Source organism: Thamnophis sirtalis, unplaced genomic scaffold (genome assembly GCF_051295495.1).
Source record: "Thamnophis sirtalis isolate CommonGarterSnake01/CBP01778 unplaced genomic scaffold, rThaSir2_p1.2 scaffold_3, whole genome shotgun sequence".
In the NCBI taxonomy this organism is placed as follows: domain Eukaryota; kingdom Metazoa; phylum Chordata; class Lepidosauria; order Squamata; family Natricidae; genus Thamnophis; species Thamnophis sirtalis.
Genome location: NW_028261383.1, coordinates 138,569,468 through 138,591,193, shown reverse-complemented (window position 1 = coordinate 138,591,193; position 21,726 = coordinate 138,569,468). Strand labels below are relative to the sequence as shown.

The following is a 21,726-nucleotide window of genomic DNA, read 5'->3' as shown; positions in this document are numbered from 1 at the left end:
GGTTTTTACACTTCCATACCTGTAGGTCATTCTGTACACTTGAAGGAAACCTACAAGAACTTGGAATTGCTTCTTCGTAAACTTAAATATGAAGACCATGGTTGGTAAATGTGTGGGGACTTGAAGGTCTTGTGCATGCTGCTCGGGCAACAAGCTGGGTATACCAAATACCCTTGTTTTCTGTGTCTATGGGACAGTTGAGACCGACAAAATCACTGTACCAAGAAGAGTTGGCAGCCGAGGGTGCTAACAGTCAGTGAAAAAAATGTCCTCCGAGAAACTTTGGTACCTTCCCATAAAGTTCTTCTACCACCTCTCCACATAAAATTGGGATTGATGAAGCAATTCGTAAAATCACTTCCAAGAGATGGAGAATGCTTCAAATACTTGGTCACCAAGTTTCCATGCCTGTCGGAGGCAAAATTGAAGGAAGGTGTGTTCGTCGGACCAGACATTAGAAGGCTTATAGTTGATCAAGAGTTTGTCAATACCATGACGGATCCTCAAAAAGAAGGGTGGATTGCATTTAAAGAAGTCATACAGAAATTTTTAGGCAATAACAAAGATCCTCACTACAATAACATCGTCAGAAGAATGCTGAAAGCATTTCAAGCTTTAGGTTGCCTGATGAGTTTGAAAGTGCATTTCCTCCAGTCCCACCTTGACTACTTTCCTGAAAATTTGGGAGCTATGAGTGAGGAACAAAGTAAACGATTCCACCAAGACATTAAAGAGATGGAAAGGAGATACCAGGGAAAATGGAGCATTGCAATGATGGCAGACTACTGTTGGATGCTTCAGAGACACATTCCAGATGCTACTCACAAGTGTAAATGCACCAAGAGGAGCCTCACAAGGAAGAAGAATTGAGTTTAGTGTGTGTAGATGAGCTCAGTTCAGTTCAAAAAAGGATTTTCATGAAAATATTGTAATAAAATTTTAATTTTATAAGTCTATTTCCATTTATTTTGAGGTATTGCTTTATTTAAAATAGTTACTTAAATTGTCAGAAAACGTGATGTCCTATGACAAAATTGAGGTCATTTTTGGATTCAGCACACCAAAAAACATAAAGATAATGTGGAATAACCAAAACAGCTCTCCAAAAATTTTTTTTTGCAGACCTGTGAAATTTGTGATTAAATAACTGTTAAATGTTTTATAGGCAATTATTCAGAATTTTCAGCTCATCCCAAATGTTGCAGTCTGCTAACTGGCTTGGATTGGTTAAAGAGAACCTTTTCATTTTTGGAAAAGGTATCCTGAGTATCACTTGACTAAAGATGCTATATGGATGTTCCTGTTTAAAATGTGTATGTGATAAATGCTAGATGCAAGATAGAATATGAAGGTGATAAGGAGGGGAAAAGGGAGGTGAAGGGATCTTGGAAAGTAGAAGATGAAGAAAGATGGAGTCAATAGCTGAAAAAGGAAGGAAGTATATGGAGATGTTAGTGCCCAGAAGAATTGTGAGGGGGTAACAAAATAAAGTATGTACATATTACTAGAGACAACTGGAGAGTTAGGGTAGAAGATAGAGATGGCTTTTTGGTGGTGGAATGCTGGGAGAGTGAAACAAAACTTTCCACTCCCTCCACTCCTTTACAGCACTGAAGGTAGGACACCATCTTCAACACATATACCTTAAAACAAAAACAGTGAAGTGAGAATAATGCCATTTGGCACTGAGGATGAGTGAGAGAGCAGAATCAGGATAGGGCAACTGAGACCTTCTGCTTGTGGCCAACTAATTCACCATTATAATAATCACAAATGGAATACACAGGTCTGTGTTGCTCTCTGAAGACTCTTGCAAGTTTTACTGGAGAAGATTTTTGGGGAAGATCCCCACATGGGATAATTGATTGAATTGAATTGATTTATTTATTTGTAGGCCGCCCTTTTCCCTGAGGGGACTCAGGGCGGCTCACAGAAAACCAGGGAGGGGGGAATACAACACTAAGACGACAACACATAATAAAAATAATACGCAACATGCATACAACATTCGGGCGGGGTAATGGTCCTTATCCCCAGGCCTGACGGGCGAGCCAGTTCTTCAAGGCTGTGCGGAAGGCCTGGACGGTGGAGAGGGTACGAATCTCTACGGGGAGCTCGTTCCAAAGGGTCGGGGCCGCTGCTGAGAAGGCCCTCCTCCTTGTGGTTGCCAGCCGACACTGGCTGGCCGATGGAGTGCGGAGGAGGCCTAACCTATGAGATCTTATAGGTCGTAGGGAGGTAATTGGCAGAAGGCGGTCTCTCAAGTATCCAGATCCACTGCCATGTAGGGCTTTATGGGTGATCAATAGCACCTTGAAGCGCATCCGGAGATCGACAGGCAGCCAGCGCAGCTCGCGGAGGATAGGTGTAATGCGGGTGAATCGGGGTGCACCCGCAATCACTCGCGCGGCTGCGTTCTGCACTAGCTGAAGTCGCCGGATGCTCTTCAAGGGCAGCCCCATGTAGAGCACATTGCAGTATTCCAGCCTAGAAATCACGAGGGCCCGAGTGACTGTTGTGAGGGCCTCCCGGTTCAGGTAGGGTCGCAACTGGCGCACCAGGCGTACCTGGGCGAATGCCCCCCTGGTCACAGCCGCTATATGATGGTCGAATGTCAGCTGTGGATCCAGGAGGACTCCCAAGTTGCGAACCCTCTCTGAGGGGTATAAAATTTGACCCCCCAGCCTGAGTGTTGGATTAGTGGCCGAATTTTTGGGAGGAAAACACAACAGCCACTCGGTCTTTTCTGGGTTGAGCACAAGCTTGCTAAGAAGACTGGGGCTTTCTACAATTTGTGATAGCTAGGGGCAAGGGTGGGGAAATGGACACCCACTAAAATAAATGTATGAGGGGGAACATTTTTATGCAGTTGTGATATAGTAGGAAAACGTTCCAAAAAGAATGAAGTTCAATAGCCATGGTTTTAGGTTAAAAAGTTCAACCATCAGTATTGAGTGGCTAAGCAATGAAGCTGAATAGATTATGGAGCATGGTGGCATTAGAAGTCTGTGCAAGAATAGGAAGCAGAAGTAGGTGCCACATTCCATTTGTGGTCCCACAGTCTTTTCATGTTGAAAATGCTGAATGCTTCCGCACCCAGACAATATGGACTCAAGTGGACTCTACTGCTGATTGAACTCAGATGGACTCAATTCACTCTACTGCTGATTTTCTAACTCTCTTAGGTTGAGCATTTACAGTTTGATTGGACTCCATCTTCTCTTTTTTAGAGATATAATAACATTTTAGGAAACATGGCTATGGGAAGGCATTATGCACTGTCTTCCTATTAATTTGCTTCAGTTTGAATCCTAGCCAGCAAGTATCTACTGCAACAATTTATCTTTTTAATGTAGAGTGCAACACAGAGGTGGGTTCCTACCAGTTTGCACCTATTCGATAGAACTGGTTCATCAAATCTACCGAACCGGTTAGAAGAGGTTCCACCAGTGGACCCAGAAAGCAGGCCACACCTACAGAAGAGGTTCCAAAATTTTTTGAAACCCACCACTGGTGCAACAATTACATAAAATATAGAACAATAATTCACTCATTATATTTTATCTTGCATATTTGTAGAGACTACTAACTGGCAATCTTCTTTTTTCTTTCACAGATATGTCTCTGTTTCATGTTGAGTTCTCTCCTAAAGAAACCCAGAATCACTAGTTTTTCTAGTTTCATCTTGATTTTTTGTTTGGGAGCCCTCAACGTTGCTACAACAATCAGGTTGATACCTCCAAGTTTGGAGTTGATTTTGAGCATCTTCTGCCCATTTGCCTTTAGCGCTGGGCTTTCAAAGGTAGAGTGACGCACAGTATTTTACTTCAAAATTCTATCTTCCTAATCATGATACAACTAACAGGAAACACATCTGACACTCACTCTGGTGGCATTGGTATTTCTCTTCCAAAGATATTTTGATAGAAACACTGAACGTGGACACAAAATGGCATTCCACTCTAATCCTTCCCTTCAATGCTGCTGAGCCCCATGCTTCCATTCCAAGGGGTTTACAATCGGATCAATAGTTTTAACTTACTAAAAATTAGTTTCATTTAAATTCTTTGTTCTTTCCAATGAGAATTTGATTTACAAAAAACCCTTTGTTCTTTTCATGCAGATTCTCTATTTTCAAAAATATGGAAGGACCTTTGACTTTACTGACTTAATGTTCGAACCGTATGGTTATTGCTTGCTTATTGACAGCCTCTTATATATGCTGCTGGCTTTCTATTTTGATAAAGTTGTGCCTGGTAAGAACATTATTATGAATATATTACAGTTTGCAAGTTGTTTTTCATTTCTCAAGTTGCTTTTCATTATCTCAGAAGCATTTTTGAATTAACTGTAACTGGCCTGAAAAGTGGGGGGGGGGGTAACAAAGTTGAGACAGAAAGTATTATATCTTTCTTTAGAATAAGTTGCCTGAAATTCATCTGAAGTTCCTAAATACAACAGTCTCGTTCACATAACATGCATACATGTAAGAGCTGTAGACCATTTTAAAGAAACCAGTGCTATGCAAAGCACTGAAATTGCTTTGCAAGCAAATGAAATTAAAGGTGGATGACGAGAAAGAAGGAAAACTTTCCCTTTGTTTTCTAAACCTCTGTCATTTTGTGGAGCTCATCATTTCCATTGGCTTCTTATTTTTGTGTTGCAATTCCATTCCCATTTATTTTTTCTAAATGACCAATAATTCCAATCCATTGTTTTAATACAAATCAGTCACTTTGCATTCAATTCACAAATATTCATCATCCATTTTAGTCTCTTGTTTCACCATTAACACATTTGCACTGCATTTATGGTTCTCATGACATATCCAGCTCCCACTTACATCCACAGAATTGGCAGAAAACTGCTTGTATACTTAGCAATTCTCTTGACAAACATCTTCACAACAGAATTATTCCATCCAATATTTTTCTGCCAGCATCTGCACATCTTAAATATTCCCATTCACGATCCTATTTTTAGTAAATATTCTACCAAGATATACAAATTCACCCACTTATACCAGCTTTTTTAAATGTATACATACTTGCAATTGTTCATTCCATTTTTCCTGTGAAATACAACTGCTTCCTCTTGGATACTATAATTTTCACTCTGTGTTTCTTCATAATGTTTGCTGCAAATATTTGGGTTCTCAGCCAACAGTATGTAATCATCATTATCAATGTCCATCACATTCCTAACCAACACAATTAATAATGCCACAATAATTCCTTATACAATGCTAAAAATATGCAAATCAGCCAAGGGAACATCACATCTTTCTCTCGCTCCCTGGTTAGTATTAAACCTTTGGCCAAGCATCCCATTTATTCTCCATAATGTTTTAAACCATCATCTACACTTCATGCAAACAGTTCTATAATTCACACCTATTAACATCATCTATTTCTTCTAAATCCACAAGCACATAGTATAGTATGCAAACAGAATTGTGGTAAACCATTATTCCATGATGTTCTATGGAAGTGAAATTTGGATTTTCAAAAAGGATAGGAAGAGTGCTAATATTTTTGAACTTTAGTAGTAGAGAAGGGACCTGAAAAATACCAAGGACAAGCAAGGAAACAAAAAGATGAATCAACAAACAAATCTATCCAGAATACTCACTTGAGGCCTAAAGATCAGGCTCATATTGTCCTACTTTGGACACATTTCACAAAGACCTAAGTTTCTGGAAATGATTCTAATTCTGGAAAAGGTTAGAAAAAAAAGAGAAAAGAGAACAACTAACAGAAAGATGAATAGACTCGGTTATAATGGTGATGACTGTATTATTGACTCAAAAGCATTTCCAGATAAACCAAAGGTAAGTTACCAGCCTTAGTTATACCAGTGCTACATGCAAATTTGTCTGCTAATGGCATGGATATTAAGATTAGCAAGAATTCTCAAATGGATTATATATACCTGTGTGTTGCTTTTGCCTATTTTCCCCTTTTTTAGTTTTGATGTAGGTTATGGGTAAGGAGCTGAACTGAATGCATCGATTCAGTTTATTGTCAGGTTTACAGTTACGAAAATACTACAAAAGAACAATGAAGACTAGTGTTGTACTTTATTGTAAGTTCAAAGCGAACATTAAGAATTTACAGTTATTTTGGACTTATGACAATTTGCTATTTGTAAAATACTTTTAGACAAATATGGGGTGCCTTATCCTCCATTGTTTTTCTTGAAGAAGACCTATTGGTGTAAACCAAAAAGCCCCTATACTGGTGATGCTCCTACGAGTGAATGGAGTCACGGGAGTATCTTCAGTGACAATGCTGAGCCTGTGCCTCCTGAATTCAATGGGAAGGAAGTCATAAGGTAAGAGACATTGAATCTGGACATTCAATAGTGTGAGCATGCTGTACAATTATTTTACTTATAGGTTCTGCTCTCAGGGGACATTGGGAAAGATTCATTCATAAGGAGAAAATAATATGCTGTAAGAAATATATTTCTGCTTCAACAGATAGTCTTTGATTTATGACCATCTGAATGAGGGGGGAATTATCACCGGTCCTTGCAGTTGGGGCTGTTAGCCACATGAACACAATCTATCCACTTGGCAACTATTATGATGGTTGCAACATCTCAAGGCCACATGATTGCCATTTCCACCCTCTCCAATGGCTTCTTACAAGCAAAGTCAATGGGAAGCTTGTAGAAGGTTATAAGTCGCTTGCATTCCCACTGCTTTTTTCCCGCATCTGATTGTGTTCTGTAGTGCCAACCTTCAGTTTCCGTCTGGTCTGCTTACTTGAAATTTCCTCTTCCATATCATGTTACATGAGAGCCTCACTTAATGACCCATATAGGGCTGGTGTTAAGCTTTACAGCCACATCGCTTAGCAAAGTGCTATCATAGCCTGAGGATTACCTGCATTGTCTTTTATTATAATTTTATATTATACTTTTATATTTATTTTATTATGTGTATTGGACATATACCAGAGGAAAATGCACCCCATGTCCAAGATTTACTATGACATATTGAATGCTAAATTAATATTCTCCTATTTCAAAGTGATATTTTGAGTGATTCTGAAATGTGTAAGAATCCCACAATGTACTGACAAAACTATTTCACTATTTTTTAGACTAAATAACATTAAAAAAATATATAAAATGAAAAGCACAGAAACAGAAGCTTTGAAAGGTAAGAACCCTACACTTTAGAATATATATATTATTGCTTTGATTCTATGAAATAGGAGAGAAATGACACAAAACATTTGGGAATCATGGCATCTGTAATATATGCAATACCATTCTTGAACCTCCAAAGTTAGACCATTTTTTAAATGAAATGGGCACAACTTACAATTCCCTATTTATATTAAATGTTTGGGTTCTTCACATGAAATCTCATAAAACATTTGGCAAGAAAACAGAGTAAATATATAAAATATTTCAAGTCTTCTCTGACTTCACATAATATCTCAGGGTGTCAGCAAGTCATGAGACACGGTAAACTGTTATGATTTTATTAACATATGGGATTTTGGGGACAAAGAGGGTATTCAAAACTATTGTGTGGCTCATGTGAAAAAATAGCACCTAACCCAGACATTTCTGCCCTCCTCCTTTTTTTTTTTCATTAAAGTTTTTTCTTTTTCTTTTCTGCCCTCCTTCTTGTGGGGAAAGCTTCCTGAGATTCTTTAAATTTTAGAATTACATTTAAGTAACTTTCAAAGGTCAGCTTTCTGGCTAATCTCCAGGGCTTTTACACCTTCATCTCTACATTCTCCATCGGCTTCCTGGGCACTGGTTGGAAAAGGAAAAGCAAATTGATTTTTAATTTCTTCTCATATCTTGATAGGAAGTCCTGGGGGAAACTGGTTGCATGAATGCCAGCAAAAAGAAAAAATGATTGGCATTAGAATTAGTAGCAATTCTAGGATAAAAAATGTGAAGAACTTGGTGTTTTCTCTTGTTAGATGCCTCAACATATCATTTAATATATACAGCAAACATGACTTCTTTATATATTAGGATTGTCCTTGGATATTTATGAAGGTCAGATCACTGCAATACTTGGTCATAGCACATCTGGAAAAACTACATTGCTAAACATCCTCAGTGGACTTTCCAAACCATCTGATGGTAAGAATCAACACTTTAAAATGAATTTAAATGCCAGCCCAGTCTCAAAGTAGATTCAGAAAAGTGCAGCCCTATTGGATTTGATCATGGTCCAGTTTAGTCCCATTTCCTGTTTTCCACATAAACAACTAGGTATCTTGGGAAAAACCACAACAGCTCTTTTCTGCTGTTGTTCACTAGCAAAGCATCATCGATAAATTGTTGTGACTCTATGGGTAGTTTTATTTTTCATGAAGTTGTAAAAACCAATTTTCAAGTTTTGAAAGTTCACAGTTTCTTTAACATAAGATTGTAATTTTGTTATGATTTCCTAGATCTGTGAAATTTCATATCTGGCAGTAATTATTTTATAATTTGAACAACACAGATTAGATGTTATAGTCCTAGTTAAATGCAAATAGTCCTCAAGTTACAACAGTTCATTTAGTGACTATTCAAAGTTACAATCGCATTGAAAAAAGTGACACATGACCATTTTTCACACTTTTGACTGTGGCAGTATCCCCATGGTCATGTGATTTACATTCAGATGCTTGACAACTAGTTCATATTTATGATGGTTGTAGTGGTCATGTGGTCACTTTTTGTGACCTTTTGACAAGCAAAGTCAATGGGGAAGTCAGATTCACTTGAAAACTGTGCTATAATTTAACAACTGCAGTGATTCACTTAACAATTGTGGCAAGAAAAGTCATAAAATGGGGCAAAACTCACTTAAAAATTTCTTCCTTAGCAATATAAATTTTGGGTTCCATTGTGGTTGTAACTCCAGGACTACCTGTATTATTTTAGTACTGACATGACATTTTAGATAAACATATTAATATTGATGTCTCTTTGAAAAATGTTTAGTTATTTTCTTCCCAGTAGTGTTTAAAGGAGAGCTAATTTGATGCACTGGTTTAAGGCACAACAGAAATCGAAAGACTGGGACTTGTAGTCTTAACTTAGGCACAAAGCCAGATCAGTGACCATAGGCTAGCCACTCCCACTCAGCACTAGGAAGGAGGCAAGAACAATTCTCTTCTGAAACATAACCAAGAAAACTGCAAAGACCAGTCAAGGGAGTTAATCCTGAGTTGAAGTTCCCACTGTTTCAAAGGCAGCTCCAAGCATAGTGTTAGGTGATGAAGGCATGAGTAATGGAAACCGGAGCATACTTCTTCAGGAATGGCTTCACCTGGTGCAGAGGGAAGCTGGAGGAAGCTTTTCCTGTCCATGGAGCTCCTGAAGAGCTCCCAGACTGCACTACAGATCAGCCACTGTTGGAGCAGGGGAGGAGATGATAATCCCCTTTAGTGCTAAGGTTAAAACTAGCCTTAGGAAGACAGTCACTATAGTATATATTATAATAAATTGGGTAAACAACAGAAAAGCTCATTTGAAAAGCAGCCTTTTAATTCATCTTATTCTAAAGTAATAGCTGTCTGTTTAATTGGAAAATTCTTTAAGTAATCTTTTTGCTATTGCTTACAGGTTTTGCATCCATATTCAAGTACAATGTATGTAAAAAGGAACAGATGGAAAAGATTTGGGAAATAAGTGCTATCTGTCCACAATGGAATATTCAATTTGAATTTTTAACAGTGAAAGAAAACTTAACAACATTTGCTAAAATAAAAGGGATACCATCCAATGCTATAGAAAAAGAGGTAATAATTGATTCAGTTATATTCTGTTGTCCTGCACAGATTTGTGTTGCACAGGTGGTTATGTTTTCCCTTTTAAGCTTCTTCCATTGAAGAACATCACTCCTTTAAATTTGATAACATTATTCTCCTCTAATTGTTATTTAGCCAGACCATTCTAGAAAACTTCACATACCCTTTGGAATCAGTAGGACAAATGTGTAGGTAACCAACTAAATATAAAACACCAGGGAAGTCAGGAGATTCAGACAATTCAAATGAGTTCAAATAAAGATTTATTGCAAGTTTAAGCTCTCTACAAGAATCTGACCAACTAACAGTGAAGGGAAATGAATGGGAGGAAAGAGAAGCATTCAAAGTGGGCTGGACTTAGATCTCTTGTGGGCGCAAGGGGACTTGGGACTTTTGACGTGTTTGACCCCTTTCTCGGGCTCAGCCTCATCATCTCCTACACTTAATTGCTTAATGGATATTTAAAACTTATTTATTTTATTTACCACCCCAAATTCCACAAAACACTATTTGAGAAAAAAACCCTAATAGACTATTTGTCTGCCAATTGGATCAGGGTTTTTAGCCAATAGATAAGTAGACTGCCTCTTCCACAACAATGAAAATAAGATGAATAAGAAGTACAAAAAATTAGTAGAATATAATTTGGCTTCTTCAGGAAAATGATATACAAACTACGGCCATGTAAATTTTAGATATATGATCTGCATAAACAAGTACAAAAGACTCAATTTTCAGTGCTTGATATTGATTTACAATGAAATATTACTCATCAGTTAGGAGAACAATACAACTGAAAACATCCAAGCTAAATAGTGAACAAAATTTTAAAATGCTTCAGAGATTAACAACAACATAAATAAGATCCAAACATACATTAAAACTAAGTAAATAAAATATATGGACTGCCTGTCTATTTCTTTCATTCAGTTAAGAGATTGCCTTTAGACGTGCAAAATAATTGAAATTTATATATTTTATAGGTAGAAAAATTGTTGACACTCTTGGACATCAAGGCCATTCAAAACACCCAAGCTAACCATTTAAGTGGTGGACAAAAACGAAAATTATCTCTTGGTGTTACATTTTTAGGAGAACCACAGGTAACTCCACTATTAGGCAAAAAGTCCCATTGTAGCTATTCCATTAGTTATGCTTTTTTGAGTAATGCAGTGCTTTAATCCTTACTGACGACTTGCATAGATAGTAATCATGGAAATCCCTAATTCTTTTTTTTTAATTTTTTTTATTTATTTTCAAAACAAACATACAACTCCTCCTTCTTTACATATTGTAGAAAGTGTATCAGCTGGTTACAACAGACTTTTATGCATCACTTCCACCGTCATCAAATATAATTCATATTAATTCAAATATCTTAACTCAAATATTTACTATATTAACATCATCATACCTCCACTTTTATTTGACTATAGTTATTTAAACATCCTTCATCCTTAAATATACCAAGATTCAATACATAACCACATGCTGGCATTTCATTTACTTATTTGTAAAATCATTAACATTAAATCTTCATATCCTGTTTTAGCTAAACATCCATAATAATCATTATCCTTTCTTTATTTAACTATATCCTATATCATAACATTTTCCTCCTATTAGTTAAAACTTAACTGTATCTAGTTTTGTTTTTTTATTATAAGTATTATTGTTATTAATAATCTTTATATATAGTCCAAAAATATTTCTAACCTTCCCTTATCATATCCAATTATTACTTATCATAACAGCTCAACATTGTATACATTACTATCATTATCAATTTTTATTTAACTATACCTATTACCACTGGATTTAACTAAGTTTAGCTAATTATGAATTATACTCTTCCATCTGTCAATCTGTATCTCTCCAATAACAAGACAATCTTATATCTACTGCCATTTGTGGATCCAATTCTCCAAACACCTTTTTAAACAAGTTTATACAAAATGATCTTTGCACCTTCTTGTTTGTAGTATCTCTCATATAATGTTGATGCCCTCCTTTTGTTTCCTTTATCAGCTTGTCTTTAATTCTCAGCAGTGTTATCAAATATTTTGCAAATAGTATTTCATAGTCCATAAGTTCTTTAATGCTTTCACCTTCTATGTCCTGTCCTTTGAAATAAATTTTCTCTCCATTTAATTCCTCTTCAAGTATTCCATTCTTTCCTCCCTCAGAAATAAACCAATTACCACAAATATCAACAAGCTCAAACTCTTTATGTCCATCTTGCATTTCAATTTTTTGAATTTCCATCTTCTTATTTTGTATTTGATGAACATCCTCAGTTTTTTATCACAATTTGCTGCCAAATACACCAAATAATCCAATTTTCTTTCAATTCTTTTCTCTGTATCAAACACCCTCTTCAAAGCTGAAAGTATCGCTTGGAGAGAGGCTTGAAGAGACGCCATGCTTATACGCAGTTGTATTTTTTCTTAAAAGCTGAGCTGAAACACTCAGCAGTGAAAGCAAACTACAAAGGAACAACTGTACAATCTTATCAGATCTTAAGCCAGAACAGCCAAGCAATAAAAGTGTCGAGATGTAAACAGTCAATTTATAGCTTACAGCGAGTCAGAATAAATGTTAGAGTAGTCCGTCCATTTGAAAAGGTTTACTTAGAATCAATCCATGTAAATAACATTTAAAAAGTAAGATAACCACTGTCCAGAACCATTACAAAGATCAAAATCGCCACTAAGTTCTTCTATTCTTTGATTTAAGTTAGTTTTAAAAAAATTTAGGCAGTCCGTTTTTTTTAAAAAACAATAAAAGTTTCTCACCAGCTTAACACTTCTTTCTCCATATTGCTCTGACTTTGTCAGCCTTGAAAGACTGGAATTTTTACTGCCAGCAGAAGACTTTAGACCTGCTTTTCTTGGAGATTTTGCGATATCCCTGAGATCAGCAAGATGTAATCTTCCTGTTCACCATCTCTTCGGGATTATTTAGGTCCGTTGGAACCCCCCAGCAATAAAAGTATCGAGTGCGATCTCAGAGCTTTGAGATCGCACGTCGTCTCGTCACAGCATCCAGGCTCCGCACTCAGAAATCCCTAATTCTGATACATTTCCCTTTCTTTCAGCTTTAGCATCTTAACCCCTTTCCTAATGTTGTCTTGACTTTTGCAAGTTAAATGAAATTTGTAATAATTTTAATAGAATTATTTTCTATTATAAAAAACACTTCTAAATGTTATTTCAAAAGTGATACAATTTTGCAATATTCTTGTGCCTTCATAGTGAGAAACTGTACATCAGCAATGAATGCTACGTGCTAATGTTTTAATGTGTTGCATTAAGGATATTCAATCAAATGCCTACTCTAGGTGTTATTATTAGATGAGCCAACTTCTGGATTGGATCCATATTCTAGACACCAAGTGTGGTCTCTCCTGAATGAACGCAAAGCAGATCGAGTCATTTTATTCACTACCCAGTTCATGGATGAAGCTGATATCCTTTCTGGTGAGCAGACCTCATACTGAAGCAGATTAGAATGTAGGAATGAAGAAAAACTATAGAAATAGTACTTATTGTAATTTTATTTCTTCAAAAACCATTATTTCTCCTACTGTTCTTATTGATCGGATAGGTCTTTTGTTGAATTGCACTAAGTCAGCTGATCCATGTAACTTCTTAAATGCAGTCACATATTATGCATCAGTCTGCTTCTCCTATCAGTTTCAGGATTTTCATGGATTGCAGCTGTTCCTCTCTCCCCTACTAAGCCCATTGAACCTCTTACTCACCTTTTACTTTCAGCGACTTTTTAGATCTGTCAATGTTACTTCCTGTTCCTTGTATATTGATTGTTCTATCTGCAGATAGATGGAAATTTATTTATTTATTTATGAACTTCTTATTGCCCATCCCCCTGAGATGGATTCAACTCAAAAAGTACTAGAAGACCTCCAAAGTCTCTTCCACCCCTATGATTCTATTCCCTTTCCCATTGCAATGAAATCTCAAAAAAAAAAAAAAAAACACCACACATTTGGATGTGGATATGTAAGTTACCATTCTAGCCACTGTTGGCTCATCCTATCTTAAAGGTTCATGCTAGCTTGTCTATTTTAAATTTGCTTATTTCTTATGCCTGTAAGAATTAGGTCAAATTCCTATAACAGTCACTATGAATATTTTATGCCAAACCAGTGCTTTATTTTATGCATGAACTCCACTAAATCTTGAACAACTATATGATTAATACTTTGAATTTGGCAAATATTATCAAACCAAAAAATGCTGTTTGCTTTTTATGTAGACCGGAAAGCTATTATCTCACATGGGAGGCTGCAGTGTGTTGGTTCATCCCTGTTCTTGAAGAAAAAATGGGGCATTGGCTATCATTTAAGGTACTAGTAATATGTTAGTGTTATGGATATATTTTCATTGTAGTTTAAAAGTTTAATATTAATTCTATGTTGGAATATTTAATCCATTCTTTCATTCCTTTGTTTGTTCTTTTCAGATTTACACCTTGCTTTTCTATTTTGAAATACAGATACCTGAGGCAGTTTAGCTAAATGTAAAACCAAATCTCAATAATGGAGAAAAGTAACATAGAACCAAATAAAGAATAAAATTAGTGAAATAATAAATATATTTAAAGTTTGTTTGAATGTGTGCTTGAATTGTAAAAAAGAAAGACACTGAGAAGCATACTTGAAGAGGGAGTTTGGACTTCCTGCTAGAACTGGGGCCTCACAAAGGCAAGAATTCAAAACAGAGCTGCTCAATTTGATTTAGGGACAAAACTGTTCTGCTTACTGATTTGATAGCTTTATAGCCCATCTTTCCTCCAAGGATTCAAGGTGGTCTACACAGCATTCATTCTTTCATGATTTCACCAAAACAGGGAGGAAGATGAGATAGTGACTGGCCTCAGGGTCATCTAGTAAGCTTCCAAAATTAAAGGAGGATCTACTTCTATCCCATCCTGTTCAACTGCTTAACTACTTGCTTTTCTTGAAATTATGTCAGAAAATCTGATGTCTGAAAACATCATTGTAGAACAACAGACTAAATGTTTACTTCCTCAAGGATGCCAACTGATGTTGCCATTGTACCATCAAACAGACCAGATGAGCCAGACCAAATACTTATATTTGCACCTGTAATATTATGTAGAATTGGGTCATCACATTTTGAAAGCTATGTAATAAAGTTGGGAAAAGTGCAGACAAGGACAACTAGAAATGTGTGTTTCTGTGTGTTGAGCTTTTTTGTAAGATTTGGCTAGAATGTAAAGTACTCTATATTGTTAAAAAGGCAACTCAGGGATATAACATTATGAATGACACAGAGGGCACGGACAGGAAAGGTTTGATCTATTCAAAAACACCAGGACTGAAAGTGAGTGGAAGAAGTTTTAGAACAGATAGTGCATCATTAACCTGTGGCATTAATTATCATAATGTATGGTATGGTGATTTATAAAAAGAGTGGATGAATTCATGGAGGAAAATTCTACTAAGAGCTATTAATTCTAAACGTTCGATATTGCCTCCAAATATTATTGGGAAAATAACAATGTTTGGTCATCCACTTACTGCTTGCAAAAACTCCCCAAAGCCCCTGATTAGCTATTATGGGAAACAAAATACTGGACTATGGATGTCTTGATCCAGCAAGATTACCCATCTTATAACATTAATGTAAGAAGATGAGCCATTATTTAAAATTCTTTTAAGAATCCAGTATTTTTGAATTCCAATGTAAATATATTTAACATACCTTGCCTTCAAGGTGAAATGATTAAAATATGTTTAATAGTCTACTTTTATATTTCCCAAATGTTTTGGGAACAGTTTTATCACATACAGTAAGCCCCAATCAAATCTGGTTTAAAGATGCATTTGAAAGAAAATAAAGTTTTTTTATATGTATGCTATATTTTAAATTAAATATGAAGGAAAATGCATTAGTGAAGCAATTGTAAACTAGAATACACAGCCTATTTTATTTAAAATTATTTTAATTGTAGCAAGTCAACTCTAGTGCCAGCTCTATATTGCTTTATGAAAGTTTAGAAAGCGTGAGATAAGATGAAATCTGGTTTTAGTTGGAAGGATTCATTGAATACTCTGAATAAATGGACATTGTTCTGGACCTACCGGTAAATTGTTATTTAATATGAATAGGATGCATACAAATGAGTTTTGTGACTTTGAGAGAATAACATCACTGGTCAAACACCACATCCCTGCTGCAAAAAAATCAGGACAACGTGAGAATGAGCTAAGCTACACCCTGCCCTTACAAAATGTGGATAAGTTTTCAGGTAATTTTCAAGATGTATAAATAAAATGAATTTAACTGCTGTTTCCTAAAAAATTCAAACTGTTGAGACAATGAACCATCTTTCCTAGACAACAGAGGAAGGTTGTTTAATATTATTTTCTTACCAAACCAGATGAAATTTTTTATTACCCTATGTCCAATCCTTTGAGCAACATACAGATTAAAATATGATAACAACCATTTAAAATTAAGTTTGTAATTAACATTTCATATGATTAACCACATGAGAACAGAGAACCAAATAATTTAATCCTGTTCTATAATAAAGAAAATATAAGATACATCTTTCACAGACAAAAGCCATTACCGTTAAATGACAATAAAGTAAAGAAATCAAAATTCTAACTTTGATTAATAAGACCAATGAAAATAAATGCATTGCCCATAAAATGCATTGCCCATATAGCAATGCAAATTTGTTGTAAGTAAATTGTTTGTAAGTTTGTTGTAAGTTTAATTTATAATATGTAGTGAATGCGGCATATTTTTTGTGTCAGAGTATATTTTGCTCTTTTATCAATTTATATACTATCGTTATAGACAATGTTTCATTTCACTATTAGGGAATTAATATTATATATCATATATCATATATACTTGGGTATTTGCCCCTTTAAGTTAAAAGGATATATCAATTTGGTATGTGTTTTCCCTTGTTCAACACGTAGATTTGTTCAATGATATGGATCATCAGACAAACCTAGGGCTCATTAATTATGGAGTTACCATGACGACTCTGGAAGATGTCTTCCTGAGGTTAGAAGGAAATGAAAATATGAAGGAAGAAGGTAAAGTATTGTTTTCAATATTGTATTATTTCCAGGCTTCCTTCTGAGAAAACTGTATGTTTGGAGTGATAATTATGGAGCAGGATTTTCATTGTTTTCTTCTATTATTTCTGGAGAGCCATGGGAAGGTGCTAGACTGATCTTTCAGTAACAAGGGATGCAGCCAATAGAAAGAGTAGGACGTGAGAAGAGAAAGAGCAAGCATGGATAAACAAAAGGATTTTCCTTCAGCTGAAATAAAGATATTGTTTTGACTTTTAAAATGGTTTTAGATTATGGAATTCTTCATGAAGGGGAAGCTGCAGGAAAGGATGAAACGGAACAGGATTGGCTGTTTCTCTCAGATACGGGAAAGGTGACTGTGGAAGGCGCAGACCTCTGGAGACAACAAGTTTGTGCTGTTGCAAGAATGCACTTTCTAAACCTCAAGAGAGAGAACAAACTCTGGGGAACCTTGTGAGTGCCCTTTTTAAAAAATGATTTATCAATTTTATCTTTAATGCAAGAAGACTATTATGGAAGACCAGACCATAGGCTGTGATCATAGAGTTTTGATGCCTCTATCAACCTTGAATAAACTAAATAAAAAACAGATTTTAGTAACACTTCAAATTTGCAAACCTACAGTCAGGGGTGAAATTCAGCAGGTTCTGAAAGGTTCTGAGGTGAGGTGGCGCAGTGGTTAAAATGCAGCACTGCAGTTCAGCAGTTTGGCTGTTCAAATCCCACCAGGCACAAGGTTGACTCAGCCTTCCATCCTTCCGAGGTGGGTAAAATGAGGACCCAGATTGTTGTTGGGGGCAATATGCTGACTCTGTAAACCGCTTAGAGAGGGCTGAAAGCCCTATGAAGCGGTATATAAGCCTAACTATTGCTATTGCTATTGCTTCTGGAGAACCGGTAGCGGAAATTTTGAATACTCAGAGAACTGGCAAGTATCACCTCTGGCTGGCCCCAGAGTGGGGTGGGAATGGAAATTTTGCAGTATCCTTCCCCTGTCTCACCCACCAAGCCACGCCCACAGAACCAGTAGTAAAAAAAATTGAATTTCACCACTGCCTACAGTGGTTAGGAACAAAACTCAAGAGAAGATAATGTATTTCACATTTCTCCCTCCAAGTTTGGAAAGAGAACAATGATCTCTGATAAGAGACACTAATTCAATTATTCTTCATTTCCCTTGCTATGCTTCCAAACTACCCCAGCACTTATTCTACCCAAGCCTAGAGCTGGCCTATTTATATTGCTTCTTCTTGCTTGTCTCAGAAGGAAATCATTTAAAGCAAATCCCGAAGCTAGGAGTGAGACAAGATCATTTCTTCCTACTGAGGCTTGATTTTCAGAAACTACTCCCCCACTGCAGGGAGGTGGAACCGATTAAATGGTTCCGCCCCAGGCGCCAGATGGATCCTTTGAGATTTCAGATGGAGCTTGGGGAGATACCTGACTCCCTTGCCCACAATCCGACAGAGTCCTTGGTCGCTGCTTGGAACAGAGCGGCGGCTGGGGCTCTTGATCGGATTGCGCCTTTGCGGCCTCTCCGCAGCAGTGGATCCAGGAGGGCCCTTGGTTTACCAAGGAACTCCGAGAGATGAAGTGCCAAGAGACGCTTAGAGCGACATTGGAGGGCCAGTAAATCCGAATCTGACCGAACACAATTAAGAGCCTTTATTAGGACTTATCTAGTGGCGATTTGGGCAGCAAAATGTACGCATTTCTCTGCTCTCATTGTGTCCTTAGAATCCCACCCAGCCGCCCTGTTTAGGATAATCCGCTCCCTCCTGAAAGGGAGGGAAGTGGGTGAACCCTTGCAGGGAAGAGCTGAGGAATTTGTTCAGTTTCTGTCGGACAAAGTCGCTCAGATTCGGACGGACCTGGACTCCACTTGGACAGTACCTGCAGAGATGCCGAGAGTGGGCCTTGATCGGATTTCTTGGAGTGAGTTCCAGCTTGTCATTCCTGAAGATGTGGACAAGGCCATGGGAGCTGTGAGTACCTCCACCTGTTTACTGGACCCGTGTCCCTCCTGGCTGGTTTCGACCAGCAGGGAGGTTACATGAAGCTGGCTCCAGAGGATTGTTAATACCTCTCTACAAGAGGGATCTTTCCCGCTGCCCTTAAAGGACGCGGTGGTAAGACCCCTCCTTAAGAAGCCTTCTCTGGATCCAGCTATCCTTAAAAATTACCGTCCAGTCTCCAACCTCCCTTTTGTAGGGAAGGTTGTTGAGAAGGTGGTGGCCTTTCAGCTCTGACGGACCTTGGATGAAGCAGATTATCTAGATCCCTTTCAGTCGGGTTTCAGGCCTGGTTACTCCACCAAAACTGCTTTGGTCACGCTGACCAATGATCTGTGGCGGGCCAGGGATAGAGGACATTCCTCTATCCTGGTGCTTCTTGACCTCTCAGCGGCCTTCGATACCATCGACCATGGTATTTTTCTGCGACGATTGGGAAAGGTGGGAATGGGAGGCACCGTGTTACGGTGGTTCTCCTCTTACCTCTCGGATAGGTTGCAGTCGGTGTTGGTTGGAGGACAGAGGTCGACCCCTAGGCCCCTAAAATATGGGGTGCCTCAGGGCTCGGTCCTGTCCTCCCTCCTATTTAACATCTACATGAAACCGCTGGGTGAGATCATTCGTCAGCATGGGATTAAGTATCACCAATATGCGGACGATACCCAGTTGTATCTGTCCGCCCCGTGCCAACTCAGCGAAGTGGTAGAAGTGATGTGCCAGTGCCTGGAGGCTGTCAGGGTCTGGATGGGAGTAAACAAGCTGGCACTCAATCCAGACAAGACTGAGTGGCTATTGATGTTGCCCCCCAAGAATGGACCAGATATTCCATCTCTTAGCCTGGGGGGTGAAACTCTTCACCCCTCAGAGAGGGTCTGCAACTTGGGTGTCCTCCTGGATTCTCAGCTGACATTAGAATACCACCTGTCGGCTGTGCTTTTGCCCAGGTTCGCCTGGTGCACCAGTTGCAGCCCTACCTGGACCAGGAGGCACTTCAAATGGTCACTCATGCTCTCGTCACCTCTAGGCTTGATTACTGTAATGCGCTTTATTTGGGGCTGCCCCTGAAGAGTATTCAGAGACTACAATTAGTCCAGAAAGCGGTCGTGCGAGCGATATCGGGTGTACCTAGGTACACCCATGTTACACCTATCCTCCGCGAGCTGCACTGGCTTCCCATCGGTCTCCGAACGCGCTTCAAGGTTCTGGTCGTTACCTTTAAAGCCCTACATGGCTTGGGACCTGGATATCTGCGGGACCGCCTCCTGCCACATACCTCCCAATGACCCATAAGATCTCACAGGCTGGGCCTCCTTCGGGTACCATCGATGGTTGGCGACTACTCAGGTGAGATCTTTCTCTGTAGCTGCACCGGCCCTGTGGAATGATCTCCCCGCAGAGATCTGGACCCTTCCCACTCTCTTGGCCTTCTGGAAAGTCATTAAAACCTGGCTGTTCCGGCAGGCCTGGGGCTGTTGACCCCAAATATGGTCCAGCCCCATTTAGAACGGAGTGCACAGTGTGTTTTTAAATCTATCTTTTCTTTCCTTCTTTCTATTTTTTTTTAATTTATTCTGCACTGTAAGCTGCACGGAGTCCTACAGGATTGGACGGCATATAAATGTTATTAAACTTTAAACTTTAAACTTTAAGTTCTGCCAAAAGCAGAAATTTCAATAGTTTCATCATTCAAATCTTTCCATGACAACAGATCAATTCTTGTCCATGCCTTATGTTGGTTGTTTCTTATTTTTTTTCAATTTACAAAAGTATCTTTTGTGTTAATATAAAATAATGTCAAAGCCTCTGAAATGCCATAGTAGCACTTGGGTAGATAATACTATTTTGAGATTTTGATTCACTTAAGAAATGTATAACTATCTTAACAACTGTCATGATTCAGTTCACAATTGTGGCAAAAAAGGTAGTAAAAGGGGGCAAAACTCACTTAACAAATGAGTTTGAGTTTGAGTTTTATTTAATTTGTATGCCGCCCTTTTCCCTAAGGGGACTCAGGGTGGCTCACAACTCAAAAAGGGAAGGGGGGGATACAAACAGTTTAACAAGAACATAAAACTATACATAGTTAAAAGCACAACAATCATACCATTCGAGATAGGGGCAGCGAATCTTTAGCCCCAGGCCTGTCGGAACAGCCAGGTTTTAAGGGCTATGCGGAAGGCCTGGAGGGTGGTGAGGGTACGAATCTCCACGGGGAGTTCGTTCCAGAAGGTTGGAGCAACCACAGAGAAGGCTCTCCTCCGGGTAGTCGCCAGTCAACACTGGCTGGCGGATGGAATTCGGAGGAGGCCTAGTCTGTGGGATCTAATTGGTCTAGTGGAGGTAATTGGCAGTAGGCGGTCTCTCAAGTACCCAGGTCCAATACCATGAAGGGCTTTATAAGTAACGACTAGCGCCTTGAAGCGTATCCGGAGACCAATAGGCAGCCAGTGCAGCTCGCGGAGGATAGGTGTTACGTGGGTGAACCGAGGTGCACCCACAATCGCTCGCGCGGCTGCATTCTGGACAAGCTGAAGTCGCCGAATACTCTTCAAGGGCTGCCCCATGTAGAGCACGTTGCAGTAGTGACTCACTTAACAACATACATTTTGGGCTCAATTGTGATCGTAAGTCGAGGACTACCTGTAATTAATTATGAATAGAATATTCATTCAATGAAGTTCCCCAGGAGATGACTGTAGTGTAAATAGATCTGACCAAAGTAATTTTTAGGATTAGTTTACTGCTTCCTTCTATATGCAGAGCACAGAACGGAGATCTCAACAAGTAGGAAACATCTACTTTAGATTCTACTTTCACAAAGCTACTTTGC

General features: G+C 38.3%; 1 protein-coding gene across 1 annotated transcript in view; it reads left to right on the top strand.

Annotated features, from left to right (window-relative positions):
- The window catches only part of LOC106543432 (ABC-type organic anion transporter ABCA8), a 79,038-nt gene that overhangs the window by 16,542 nt on the left and 40,770 nt on the right, over window positions 1-21,726 (top strand). Inside the window, exons 8-19 of the mRNA XM_014059445.2 lie at window positions 3,617-3,802; window positions 4,124-4,256; window positions 6,162-6,333; window positions 7,110-7,168; window positions 8,005-8,115; window positions 9,592-9,767; window positions 10,760-10,879; window positions 13,117-13,255; window positions 14,055-14,145; window positions 15,934-16,073; window positions 16,762-16,881; window positions 17,154-17,337. Of these exons, the coding sequence (XP_013914920.2) occupies window positions 3,617-3,802; window positions 4,124-4,256; window positions 6,162-6,333; window positions 7,110-7,168; window positions 8,005-8,115; window positions 9,592-9,767; window positions 10,760-10,879; window positions 13,117-13,255; window positions 14,055-14,145; window positions 15,934-16,073; window positions 16,762-16,881; window positions 17,154-17,337 (1,631 nt within the window). The remainder of the gene's footprint in view (window positions 1-3,616; window positions 3,803-4,123; window positions 4,257-6,161; window positions 6,334-7,109; window positions 7,169-8,004; window positions 8,116-9,591; window positions 9,768-10,759; window positions 10,880-13,116; window positions 13,256-14,054; window positions 14,146-15,933; window positions 16,074-16,761; window positions 16,882-17,153; window positions 17,338-21,726) is intronic.